We start from the raw sequence: 14,440 nt of genomic DNA, 5'->3' as shown, positions 1-14,440 counted from the left end.
ATATAATATAATATAATATAATATAATATAATATAATATAATATAATGCCAGGTCTTTTATAGGCATTTAAAATACCCTCAATTCTTAATTATTTATAATGGAGGCAGGAGTCATGCAGCAGCTGGGTGTCTCCCCAAAAAAGGAGGTTTTCAACTCAGGATGAGCTTAGGTCTCCTGCTACAGAAAGAAATGGCAGATGAAGACAGACTCTGGCTTACTTTGAAGTAAACTCAGTGCTAAGTTGGGCAGGAGCAAGGCAGCGACTTCTCCTCCTGCCACCCTAGACATGTATTGCCTCTGTGGAGGACTACAGAGCAAGAAAGCTATTGCATGTGTCTCATCAGAAGGCAACACCTTAATGCAAGAGGCGGGAGAATTTGTGAGACAAAAGAATGACTCAAAAATATCATAGATGAGCGTGATTTCCTGAAAATGGCTCAAACCTGTGGAAAACTTGAAGACTGGTATGGTCTGAAGGTCACTGAAGGTGGCACTGGGGGAGGATGTTCTGTGTTGCATTAGGCCTCAGGTGGGAGTAGGAGGTACCCCGCAGAGGAAGGAGGAATGGGTGTCCTGGAGTAAAGGAGGAGTCAACCAGAAAAACCACAAGAGTGGTTTTATAGAAACTTTTGATAGATGGGACCATGAACTTGACAAAGAGGATGAAGGTGAAGAAATGAAAGGATTTAGTGTGGTTTGTTGGGGAACTGAAGCAAGGAATCAATTTTAGCTGCAACATTTTGAGGGAAGACAAGGTGAACATCAAGAGGGACAGAAGAGAGAAGGTCACAGAGACTCAGGATGAAGCTACCAGGGCCTTTCTGAGGGAACAAATAATAACGGATACTTTTGCGTGACACCGCAGAGGGAATTTCAGTAGGATTAAATGACAGCATCGGTCTGGAGAGGAGAGGAGAGATGGTGATAATGCTGGAAATTGTGCTGTGGTCCTGTGCTTCCTGGATGCAGAAGATAATAGTTTTCCCAACTACAATCAGACAGGATAGGCATGCAAGGTAAATAAGGGGGTCAGTTTTAGTTACAGCTGCATAATTAAATGAAACCATCTGACTTTGCGGTCCTGGAGGGCAGAGATCTCCCTACAGAGGAGGGAGAGAGGTATTTTTAAAAAAGAAACACAGAAGACTCTGGGGGACTCAAGGAATAGTCCAGAAGTAGACATTGCTAAGGAGGGGGATTTAGGAAGATGGTGAACAACAGCTGCATCAAAACAGGTGAAGGAAGAAGAGGACAAAATAGACTTTGACAGTATGAAGGACAGAAATTGGGTGTACAGGGAGAATGCAAGGCTGAAAGAGTTTTTAGTGGTATCTCTGAAAAGCTATCCAACATCCACATTTTTAACCCGCTGTAGCCCCACCACATACATGTACTCTTTCTCTGTTCATAAGTTGCCTCAGAAGCATTTGAGGATTTTGGGTGTTTGCCCCAAAGGTTTATGAGATCAGAGGTGCACCTGTGCAGATCCATGTGAAGTCTGCTCACTTGGTCCATCCTGCATGGCTCACCAATCCCATGGGCACGTGCCTGGGAAGAGTCAGAGTTGGATGTTGCAGTGCCCACGAGCATGCACATAAACAGGGGACCCACATCCTTTCTCTGCTCTCTTAGTAAGTGCTACTTTCTCATGTATCTGGGCAGAAACAATTTTTACAGACTGAAGGGATTATGTGCTGGATATTGCACATACAATAGATTGTACACATTGTACACATCTGCTCTCTACCAGGGACCATCTGACCCACTGATTTTTGGATGGTTGGGTTTATCATGGCCTTGAGTCAGGCATCTCAGGTTTGTCCTACAGAGATCATATAAAATATTCAGCCAGGGGTGAGTGCACTCCCTACAGAGATGCGCTATTGATAGGGAGATGTAATGACTTAGATGAAATCATTACTTATCCTTCCTGTAAGTCATGTCCTGATTTAGTAACAAATTCCATTTGTAGATCATATTGTCTCCAGTGAGTCTGCTTTACAACAGCAGTGCAAACAAATTAAGCAAAGTTTTGATATGCTTTTATCAAAGATTTGTCTCTAGTGTCCTTTGATTTACTTCTTGAGATCTCCTCTGGCACAAACTGGATGGAAGCAATATTTTCTCCCCCTCAAAGCTGATCTGAGCTCAAGCACCTCTGAGAATATATGAGCTCTGCTTTCAGAGCTGGCTTCAGGCATTCTGGAGAACGACTGCACTCCCCTTAATATATAACAGGCTGAAGATGTATATCTTCATTTCAGTGAAATTACTTTTTTCTGCATTTCTTTGGCATCCAGATGGTGGTGCTCTGTGTGTCCGGTGCCAATACAAAAATGTAAAAAAAAATAAAAATGGTGCCTTGTCTCACTGGTTAATGAAGGGAGGAGCTACAGAGGTATACCTTCTCCTTGCCTTCATCCATGTTTCAATCTAGTGAGGACTAAATTCACCGGCAGATCTCATGAAGCAGGGAATATTCTTGCATTCCGTGATTCTTTGTAGGTGCATCACAGAGTTTAGAGGTGGGAATAACCTTTTAATTACAATTTACACCACTCCAAGTATGCTGAAGATGGTTCTTGACAGCAGGAAGTATGGTTTCCAGTGAACATTTTGATATGAAACAGAAATCTGGAAAGGGAAAAGAACACCCTGTTCCATGGGCAGAAGCAGAGAGTTTCTGTTTCTAGTCTTTCAGAGGATCATTTTCTTCTAAAAGTGCTGTGATTATGAAGATGAGCACTTGAGGTCTCATGGTGCTAGCATGATTGCCGTTAAGGTTACAAAAGGAAATATATATTTTAAGATTTAAAAAATGCTCTTAAAGATGAGCCCACTGGACAGATAGGAAATCCAAAATAGCCATTTGTCAGGAAGACAGGTAAAACAGCGTGTACAACAGTATTATCCACTTCTAGCTCACCTCATGTATAATAACTTGCCAGGTTAATATATTGCCAGCTCAATACGATGCTAATGCTCTGTCAAGGTTTCTTTGCCTCTTGCCTGTCAAATTCTTTGGGTAGTCTCAATGCAGAGAGGGGACATCACTCACTATTAGGAAGGAGGGGTTCTCAAGCCAACGATACACAGCAAATGTAACCCCTGTGACACCAGATAACTTCTGATCATTTGGCCACATGAGGTGAGTGTTTCAGCCCTGGTTTCCATGAACCGTGGTTCCAGCAGGGCTGGCAGTGTCTAGCTGACACAGGAGACCCCATGGCAGGATAGGCTTTGGGGCTGCAGACACTAGCACAGCCAGACCATCTTGGGTTGACCAGCCAAGCTTCTTCCATGGTGAGTGTGGGACAGGGCCCTGCCTTTGTCTATGAAATACACCAAGATCTTTGCCCCACTTCAGATCATAACGGTCTGTCTTGTGGCCATTGGCCATACTAAAAGGCTGGCATTTTGTAGATTCATGATGGAGAAAGATTGGGCAGCCCTAATTATAAATTTGTGTTGCTGTGGGAAGGAAGGTTTAAGGTTAGCTGAGTTTTACACTGTCATTGATAAAGACCCTGAAGTCTACACACATCAGGAAGCTGGATAAGCCTTTGGGCAAGGGAGGTGTTGGTATTCCACTGGGCAGATTTTGCTTTCCCAGATGTCCCATGGGCTTTTGGGAGCAAGTCAGTCTGTGGCGCTCAGCCAGCAAACCACTTAGATGGGAGCACACCTCTCAGCCCATGGATCATCCTGCTGAATTCGCTAGGGCTCCTTACACCCTTCCAGGAAAGAATGTGCTTTTCTGGGCTGTGTCCAGCCTTTCTCTCATCCCCATTTGTGTAAAGCTCTTTCAGGTCCCTTGAAGCCATATTAATATGCTGGATAGGCTGCAGGCACTGCCCAGGACTGCACTGCTTGCTTTAGGCACAATTGCTTTCAAAAACGAATGCGTAGAGCCTAGTTTTGCTTTCAGATAAAAACCAGCATTCTTTTAAATTGTGAGGAATATGAGCATCAGGAAAAGGGGAGCTGTGCCTGTGCACTGTTCCAGCAGTACTCATGTACCCTTGTTTACTCCAGTAATAAGACTTTGAGCTCATACGAAACTGGCAATGCTGGAGGGTGCAGCACATAGCTGAAAATGACAGATCAGGGCATGGTGTGTTACTTTTTGTTTTGTTTTGTTCAGCTTTTGTTTTTATGGATGGATCTGAGAGCTCCAAAGGTGGCATGGCAGCAGCAGCTTGAGTGAGCATGACAGGATGGGTCAAGTGGAAGTGTTGGGACAGAAGACCTTGTGGGGACAGGAGACCTTGCTGGCAGCGGCCAGCATAAATATCAAGTAGGAAAGGACTGCCAGGGGTAGGGCATGACACAACAAATGTCCTGCCTGGGGCAAGCCTAACTCCATGCTGCAGAGAATATCTAACCGCATGGAACAGAGGAAAGCAAGCAGTAGGAAGAGAGCAGGGCAGCCTGATCATTTTGGAGACCACTGGCTGTTGCTCAGTGTTGCTCTTGGGGAAGGCAGCAGTGGTGTTGACAGATTCACTGCGAGGAGCTGTGACCCTGCCTGGGAAGCCTCGGAAGTGTTGTGGGAAATCCCAAGATGTGTTAATGTTACTGAAAGACCATGGAGAAAAGCCACATGGGGGGAATGCTGAAAACCAGACATGTTCCTAATCTGCATGGTCAGAGCTGCCTATGGCCAAAGGTTGAATGAAATTGCGTGGGGCCATTCTGATCAATGATGGCAGCCTGGGAATGACTTTTTGAGGAGCTAGCCTTCACATGAGGGATAAAAATGTGCTGTAGGTAATAAAGAAAATCTACTCCTGTCACTTGCTCAGAATGACATAACTGGAGGAGGTGGCCGTGTTGAGCATTTGGTGAAGGGTGGGTGCTCTGATGCTTGAAGAAGAAACCAGCCAAGACAACCAGGTTTGCAGAGAGCACAACCCAGTGGGACTTGGGGATAACAGGCTTGTGATTCTAAGCTGAAAACACCAAAAAAAGGAAATATTCTGGTCACTATACGCTTGTTTACCATAAGGTTTTCAGCACTATGTGCAGATAGCTTATACTCCTCATTCTCAAGAACAGTAACTAACAAATGAATGGCTTTGCATAAAGGCTTAGCAGATGGCCTTTGGACATGATGGCTGGCTCTGTGGAAACTGATGAAGCTGGCTGACTATATGATATCATCCTTTTTCCACCCTGAGAGGCAGAAGCAGTGTGGGGTGGACTTGCACCGATGTGTGTATGCACACAGGTGAGACAGTGACATCCAACAGCCTGCGGCGGTTCTGCAGGTCTGTCCTCTCCTACTGATTAATTTGTGTCCTGGTGTCAGGCACTTAATGTGCACACCGTTTAAAATGGTGATTAAATTTTGTGGCTACAGTTGTTAACATCATTTAAAATAACAGGATCATGCAAAAATGCAGCAGGAGACGACTTAAGGAGGTCATGCAGACCGCTCCTTGTCCCAAGGCAGGCTCATTGCACTAATGTCACCTCTGCCAAGTTTGACTGATTTGTCCTAAAGACTCCCCAGCAGTGGTGGCTCACAGTACCTTTAGGGAATTGTTTTTGTGCTTCGCCCTCAGAGCTGAGAGGAGGGAGGTGGCAAGCGGGGGGAATTAGTCCAGTTTGGGTAATCTGAGTTTTGGACCAAGAATAGATTAGAGAAGAAAATGGGAGAAAAAATGCTTAACTAGGTGCTTTAGGAGGGTGGACTATTTCTTGTCATTGTGGCATAGTGAAGAAAGACTTGAAGAACTGAAGAAGGAGCATGGTGACTTTTTGGCAGGTACTAACAAGGGTCTACAGCGCTCCTGCCTCGGTGCCTCAGCTGAGTCTCAGAGACTCTGACTGCTTGCAGGAGCTCACCCAGGAGAGGGGGGCACTGAAATCACAAAACTGCTATTGATTCCTTGCTTTTCTGCAACCCATCCCCAGCATTAACCGTATTTGAAAACAGAGCTTCCAGGCTTCTTTTGCAATGGTTTCAAAAAATAATCTTACCTCTGTAGAGTCTTAATTTGCCTGCTCTATTTTCCCCTAGCTTTTAGTTCACCATTGATGTTAATTAGGACTTGCTTAGCCTTGTTAGCCTGGTGTTTTCCTTTGTTACTGATGATAGAGAAGGTGACCTTGCTCTCCAGGTGGATTTTCTCAGCTCTGGCATTAATCATTAGTGTCTTAAAGAACAGAGGTAGGGATCTTACATAGCAAAATTGAGAAAAACTGTAAAAAACATCACGTAGACAGCTGTCAGTGTCAGCTGGCATAGCTCCAATAACTTGCAAGTAGATATGCTTCTGATAAGTCATTCTGCTCCCACACAACACCTGCTGTAACTCCATACATATTACATGTATAGCGTACAACAGAGTGATGTTTTCGTGGCATGAAAAGAAAACACAACAAATATCTTTAGATGTAGCTTGGTTGCAAGTATCTGAAGTGGTTATACTGAGAGCAAAAACTATCATTTTATTATTCAGAAAAGTGGAACAGTGACTGGTGCATTGACCTCTGCTGATCTGGCTTCAAATGATAACTTAAAGCACAGTGAAAATTATTTTGGTAGCTTTACTCTACTATCTACCGACGCAGTCATGTAAATGCAGAATCATTGAAAAATTAAAGTAGTAAAGGACTTCTGGAGGACAATCCAGTCCAATCTCCAGTTCAAATAAGATCCAAATAGAGCAGGTTGCTCAGGGCCACATTCAGTAAAGTTCTGAGAATCTTCAGGGGTGAGATGACACTGCCTTGCTGGGCAACATGGTCAATGTTTAGTCACCCTCAAGATAAAAAAATATGGTGCACTTAAACATCAGTGGCAATCCCAGGCAAACAGAAACCCAGGCAGGGAATAACTGAGCTCTTCTCAATACTACACAGCACTGGGACACTCATGTGGATAAATATGTTTCAAAGATACTATGGTTGGTGTCACCTTCATAAGTGTTATAAACAATAAGATTTAATAAATACATAAACACAGGATCATATCGTCTTTAGAATCATAGAATGGTTTGGGTTGGAAGGGACTTTAAAGACCACCCAGTTCCAACCCCCTGCCACAGGCAGGGACACCTCCCATCAGACCAGGTTGCCCAAAGCCCCATCCAGCCTGGCCTTGGACACCTCCAGGGATGGGGCAGCCACAGCTTCTCTTTGTTTATAGTAGTCCTTTTTTTTTTTTTTTTTTTTTTTTTTTTTTTTTTTTAACAGAGTACTGTGAAAACATAGCATTTTTAATTCCAACATGGCATCTGTCACATAAAGTAAGATGTTGTACAAGAGAAGAGTGGTGACAAAGCATTCACATGGCGAAGGCCCAGATGTGCATAGCAGAGCTGTACGCAGCAGCCAGATGCACAAGTATCAGGCTTAAATTTTGGAAAAGGCAAACGGGGAGCTGCTGCTTTTCAGCAACAAGCACAGGAGAAGTGTTGATACCGTTTCTGATCTATTTGAATTTCAGACTTAAATAATTCTACAGCAGGTTTCTGAGGAACCATATCCAAGGATCCCTGATCCTTGTAGGGGCTTCTTAACACTACTCAAAATAACATACACAGCTTGCAGATTTGCCACTAAGCAGTTGCCACAAGCTACTGAAAAAGGCAAATTATTAAGACTGTACAAAACCAAAGCTGGGAATATAAAAATCAAATGGAACACTTACATGTTGCTGAACATGCTGCCTAACATCAGAAACACAAGACAACAGCAGAAAGCCATGCAATGTATTTTGGCAGAAGCGCGCAAACATTTCACAGCTTGTCCCCTGGATGCCATGCTCACACTTACATTAGTCTGTGTCACACTACCTTAACTTGTTTTAAGCATTTCCATCATCTGTGAGGTAGGGAGGGAAAAACAGAATAGTTAAGGTATAATCAAATGAGATTTCACACATTGTATTATAATTTATAATTAATCTCATTATTCGCTGCAGTGTGGAGGGTGTGAATTGTTTGGATTTCTGTCCCAGTATATCCAGACAGGGAACTTTCTGAAAGCCAGGAATGATTCAGTGGGTTAGTAAGGAGGTGGATGAAAAAACTAGGATTAACAGAGGACAAATAGTGACAGAACATAAATAAATACATAAAAAAGGCAAAGTAATCCTAAGAACAATTGTCTTGCATTATTTTTTTTTTTAATCTGTCATTACAGAATCAAAAATCTTGGTAACATCTTTTGATCAATGGACAACTTTAAGTACTACGTTAACCCTGTTTCTTCAAAAATATTTGAATAAAGGTGTAAAATAATAATAAAAATGCACAAATCAGAACAAGGATTTAGATCGAAGATAAAACCATGTCAGTTACCATCTCAGTAAATAAAGATCTACAGAAGTATTTCTTCTAGATGAGATATTAGAGTAATAAAATATTATATCTGAACCTTGATGATACATTGCTCATGACTTTTGATCATACTTCCAAAAACATTGGCATTATCTGAAAGAACCCAGGCTACCAAATCCTTATATGTGCAAAACGTCCTAATTGCTTAGATCTGAAGGGCGGCTGTGGTTTATATTTTTAATTATGCATCCATGAAAATCTGCTCCGGTGAGATCCTACACCTTTGGTGCCCCAAGGAAGCCCAGGGGAATCTGAAGATGCTTCAGACCTCAGAGGACAGTATCTTCTGTCACCTACTCAGATAATTTATGGTGAGTTTACCGTACTTTACGTAAGTGCATAAACCTTTTCTGTCTGATCAGGAAAGGTACAAAAGGTCACCCAGAAGCTGAAGGATTCATATCAAGAGAAAAATGTGTGCTTATACATCTAAATTCCACATTGTTGACCAGCTAAAAATCTGTAACAAGCATGGAAGAAGGAAAAGAGTCTCTCCTGTGGGAGTGGCAGAGCAACCAATGGGGCTAAACTTCTGCTGCTCAAGGGAAGCCTCAAAGGAGATGCTAAAATAGAATTTGTATCTTAAAGCAATCATTTCTTAGCTAAGAACACAGATCAATGGTTCCACTATCACCTAAAAACTGTTTGGAAAATAATTTAAGAATTCATAAGTGAAGTTGATGTATAAACCACAAGTACCCAGAATAGCATCTGTTGTATTTTCTTGCTGGGACTAAGGCAGAGGAAATGTAAAATGCACCAGTAAAATTAGACACGGTAGCTGGAAGTATCTAAATGCATTGATTAAACTACTGACATGTTCCTGGTGAAACCAATCAAAACATTAACTTTTCTAAAGCTTCACTGTAAGCAGTAAGATTTAAAACAAACCAAAACAAAAACAAACAAGCAAAAAACCAAACAACTTTGCTGGATTTCTGTCTTTTTTGGAAGCTGTGACTACCTGTGTACTGGCACTGGACAGCCTCCTGAAAGAAGGAGCTGGCTTGCCTCCTACCTTTATTTAGGCAATGAAAGATGGAACAGAGATGTTGAAGGACATGCACATTGGCCGAGTACTGATGTATACAGCAAAGCAGCTATCTTCTCTGTAATGCTGGGAAAACAAAAGTGAGGTAAAATACCTTGGCCAATAAGTGATACTGACAGCAATTTTAGTTTCTCCCCTATTTTAGTTTGCACCTTCTGCATTTCAAGAGCAACTATTAGGCATTTGTAGGGACATAATTGCACTTGGCTGCCTGCCTCCCTCTGGCACATCCCAGTCAGGTGGAGCCGGGGCTGTTTGGTGCAGATTGGGCGGCAGTTGTTACGAGTCAGCAGCATTACAACAATTGGGCACAACCGGGAAAAGTCCTAGGAAAACCAAAGACCCTGTTCAAGCATGCACTGATGAAAACTCCTCTCCTCCCTGTACTCTGCCTTTCCTCAGACATGCAAGCTTTTCCCAGGGTGTCCGAGAACATTTCTGCTCCTGTTCCTGCCCCCGGAACATGCTGGCTGTGCAGCCACCAAGGGACATGCAATCCCACCTTGCTGTGAAGAAGGCCCAGGGGAGCTCAGGCACTTATCGCCTGTCCCATGGGCCTTGGTTGAGGTGCCATCCCCGTGGAGATGAAGGCTTAGTTATCACCCGGTTAGCACAAAACATATGCAAGTGGAGACAGTCTCCCCCTTTAAGTCTCCTGGGGGACTCCCAGCCCCAGACAAATTCTCTCAGCAGGAGATGCTTCTGATAACCTTTTAATTAGGACTATTTCCCTTCCATGTGTACGTAAGTATCACCTAGCCAGAGGAAGAATAATTTCTGGTCCTTCGTTACTTAATAACATTTTGCTTTGCTCAAATGCAAAACTCTTTTCCTCCCCCTGGTGCCTTCTTGGCATCATTCCGTGAGGGATATACCTCTCACTGAGCCTTACTTTCTGCATCAGTCTGTACCCCAAAATACACCTAGAGTACAGGCTTTTAAGCAGGTTAAGTGTATACAGCTGCTGACTATCTCCTGAGCAAGTCCAGTCATGGGAACAACCCGGCAGTTGGTGAACTGGGAATACTGGTCCTCAGCTGCTTTTCCTAGGTAAGCCATTGCAACACACATGCAATACTGCTGGGCTCGGGGCCGCTCAGGGATGTGCCTGCACTCATGTTTTGGCTGGGATCAGGAGAACATATTTGAGGTGAATTTCCCATTGACTGTGTTGTTCCAGCCGATAATTGGCAGCCGTGGGGCCAAGCAGGAGCTCAGCTGAGATAACAACCTCTCCGCACCGTGCCGCTGGCGCAGGCTCTGGGCCCCGAGCACCGAGCACCGGCTGCTTCGCCCTGCAGCGCCGCTCCTCCTGCTAACGCAGACATCGCCTGGGAGAATCCTGCTGACTTGATTGATCCCATTTAAATCAATGCAGTTGTTTGTCTGAATAAAGTAGCCAGATCTGGCCCTAAGCTGCATTTATTCTACCCTATTAACTGCCATATAAATCAGCTTTTTGGGACAGTGGTAAATGTTTTCTTACTATTGTGAATTTAGGAAAAATCTATTAAAGTCACCAAAGAAAGTCCATATTTACAGTGGCATAACTGATGTTAGCACGTGACTTTTTATTTGAATGTGTGTAAAGCAGTCTTGCTCTAGAGCAAAACTAAAGAGAATCACTTGTCTTTTGGGATCCTTGAATTTAGAGCTGGAGGAAGAAATAATCAGTTTTGTTATAATCCCCTTTCTTCTCAAATATCATATACATGGGTAAATTTTGCATTTGGTTATGCAGTTGCAAACCTGGGTATTGCTGTTTGTATTCAGTGAAAATATTCTTTTTACTTTGTTAATGGTTACAGTAAAATTCTCCATGATGTGCATCACAGGTAATAATTTGCATCTAGAAATACTGCTGATGTCTTGCCTATGGCAATGAACAGGTTTTAATACAACAGCAAAACTTGCCCTGATATGTCTCCTTAATTAGTCTCCATTGATTAAACATGTTGATTATTTACAAAAAGCCTAACACAACTGAAAGGAAGAATAACTAATGCAATGGTTGTATTCTCAGGATCACATGCAATTCATCTTTACTAAGCTGGCTGAGCCTCTATAATCTCAAAACATTTATGAAATAATAGGGAAAAAGCTTTAGGTTAAGTATATTTGGTATAAAAAGTATTTGTTTAATTTGTTTAAGATGAAATTCTATTATCGATGGAAAAGGAAAGATTTAAGAGAGTTAAAGCCACAGGCATCTTGCAGTAAGACATAAGAAACCTTGTTGGATCATTAATGGAAGCAATCTTTATGACGCTGAGATTTCATTGCTTATAATTAAATATCACAGTTCAGCCACTGAAACCTGTACCATCCTCGCATGCCCTATTTTACACATAACAGCAATTAGAGAAGCACATAGTGTATATTTAGACAAAGACTTTATGTCAGGAGCTGGTGATATAGTGACTCAGCAAGGCATCATCAGAAGGCATTAGCTAGTGCTAAGGCTTTGTGCACCTCCGTGGGGGCCAGACCTGTCAGATTAATACAAGGGGCTATTTTTGTAACATCCAGCAAGTTTCTTCCATACATCAAACTGCACTAGCTGCTTATTTTAGATGACAGCGATTCACACATTTTTCTTGAACAATAAAATCTTTAGCACTTTTTGGTTATGCACATCTCCTATGATGAATCTTTCCTTTGAAGCATTTTGCAGAGGACAGGTTTCCAAATGGGGATCATCAGAGTCATTTTTACCAACCTACCAGTGAATTACCAGCCCACGTACCACAGGCAGGTAGCAGGCGTGGTGTCAGGCTGCCTGGGTATCAGGGAGTACTCTGGGCACGTAATTTGGGAATTAGTGCCCTGCTCTATTCGGCTCAGCCCTGCGTGGTGCTGAGTGTCAGGCTTTTCAGCTAATCTCAAAAGAAGCTCACATCATCTGGCAGTGGAATGAGGCCCTTTGGTCCTAACAGAATAATATTACTTGTTCGTAGCTTCAGATTTGATCAACAGCCTTATTTTTTATATTCTGTCATTTCTTTTCTTGATAATTATCATGAATTCTTTTAATTTCCATAAGTATCTTCCCTTTAAATTCAACTTTAAGAACAGTCGCAGCCATTATATATCCTGTAATTTCAGAAAAATGAAATCTTGTCCCTTTTTCCTTCATCATCTCCGTCTCCAGTGAAACATTTTCTTTCCCACACACAGTCCTCTCCCCGGCACCTCTCTGACCGAGCCCAGCTCTCCTCCCTCTCCATTTCCCCCTTCCAACGGGGGTATTGTCTTGTCATCTCTTCCTCTTGCACCTCCTCCACTGTGATCTTTCCACAGTTGGAAAGGGGTCATTATTTATCCTGTCCATTTTTTTTCTCATCCTCCTTCCCATCCATGCTGTTGTTTTTATTCTTGAACACAACTTGCCCCAAACCGGCATTTTTGCTGTGGGAGTTGTTGATGCTGGGTCACATGAATGTGACATGCAGCCTGCTGCTAGCTGAAGGGCTGTGCTTTGTCTTGGCTGCCCAGAAATCTGCCCGTGGTGTTTGGAGGGTTAATCTAAGCCCGTGTGCTGATCATTTCACCCTCACTCACATCTTTCACATCCTTTCCCCGGTGGGGCAGATCCTGACTGTGAACATGCAAAGTGTTGGAAAACACCAGAGAGTTCCTAGCTGTGTTTCCAATGTCAGAAATGAGGACTTCAAACAACTTTGAGAGAGATAATGGAAATTACTACCAAAGCCAGATAATTTCACCAAAGTTCATTAAAGCTTGGCTTTCACAATGTGCTCTTTGGGTAAATCTCAGGGAGGCATTGTTAAAGAGGTCACTGTTATTAACTCTGTTCTAATGGCACAGAGAAGTGAAGTCATGCGGAGGTGACTCTGCGAGCCATCAAAAGCACTGAAATAGAAGGTTTTTTTTTTTTTTTTTTTTTTTTTTTTTTTTGAGTCACAGGCTGACTCAGCCCTCTTAGCCCCCTCTGCCTCAATGCCACTGGATGCCTGTCTCCCCTTCCCCACTTCCCATCCATGCTCACCAAAGCACTTACCAAAATGCCTTAATTGGAATACACTCCCGGGTCACACTTGACAAAATTTAGCTGTGTCTGCACTTCACTAAATGGGGATGGATTAATCACATGCTTAAAAGCTTTGCTGGATGGAGACCTGCACTCTAAAGCCAGGCCAACCTTCATTGCTGGAGCCTGGAGAGAGGAGGAGAAGGCATTTTTCTCCTTCTCACACACTGCTTGGCAGAGGGATGGACAGAAAAAGGCCTGACTTGGTTTCTGCATCAGAGCAGGCAGCACATAGCTGTCAGCAAAGCAGGAACCGGAGCATGAAGCTCTGAGCGTCTGCCGGCATCCTGGAGCTACCCCGGGGAGGCCTCTAGCAAGGCTGAGTGGCAAGGGTAGCAGTAGTTCTGCCATGATTTTAACATAAACATTTGAAGAAAAGGTTTCTCCATTGACTTTGGAAAAAAACAACAAACCAAACCTAAAGACCCCCAACATTTTTCATGTAGGTATTCATCAATAACAGTAATAATATTACTTGTATACTAGGATAATTATAGTAAAGATAACTATCTGCCTAAAATGCTGCCTTATTTTTTTTTTTTTTTTTTTTTAAGAATTGGGTATTAGTAATACTTTTGTTTAAGTAGCTATTTAATAGTTGTGTTTAAACTCAACTTCAATTTTCATCCCTTTGTGTTGCTATCATCATTGTAGGATTTGAAAAAAATCTGTTCTTGAATTTCTTTCCCCTATCAAATGTTTTGGTTTTGCTTCTGAGGCATATGTTTTATAGTAAACTCACCTGTGATATTAAGGACAAAGATCTCTTTGCTGAATCACTACAGTCAACAGGAATTTCAATATTTATCTCTACGGCAGTTGGGCCAGGTCCCTTTTAGTTTCTTTCCCTTTTAAGTTGGTGCTTTTGTCTCAGGTCTCCCCAGACTCCCTCTATCACTCACTGCAGCGTGAGTGCAGGATCTCTCTGCTGGAACTGTAGCAGCCATTGATTTTATTTTTGGTTCAGTAGCAGAACCAGGAAAAAA

The 14,440-nt window shown here is 42.7% G+C and overlaps 1 protein-coding gene across 3 annotated transcripts in view; it reads right to left on the bottom strand.

Moving 5' to 3' along the window:
• Positions 1-14,440, bottom strand: part of LHFPL3 (LHFPL tetraspan subfamily member 3) — a 249,386-nt gene that overhangs the window by 27,057 nt on the left and 207,889 nt on the right. The window contains exon 3 of one of the 3 annotated variants that reach the window (XM_035316146.1): positions 7,807-7,834. The exons of 1 other annotated variant lie outside the window; for it this stretch is intronic. In XM_035316146.1, coding sequence (XP_035172037.1) covers positions 7,818-7,834 — 17 coding nt within the window. In that variant the 3' untranslated portion in view covers positions 7,807-7,817. Of the gene's footprint in view, positions 1-7,786; positions 7,835-14,440 lie in introns of all 3 variants that reach the window. One more of the 3 variants, XM_035316084.1, reaches the window with a different exon arrangement.

Source organism: Oxyura jamaicensis, chromosome 1, assembly GCF_011077185.1.
Source record: "Oxyura jamaicensis isolate SHBP4307 breed ruddy duck chromosome 1, BPBGC_Ojam_1.0, whole genome shotgun sequence".
Lineage (NCBI taxonomy): Eukaryota > Metazoa > Chordata > Aves > Anseriformes > Anatidae > Oxyura > Oxyura jamaicensis.
This window is presented reverse-complemented; position numbering and strand designations above follow the sequence as displayed.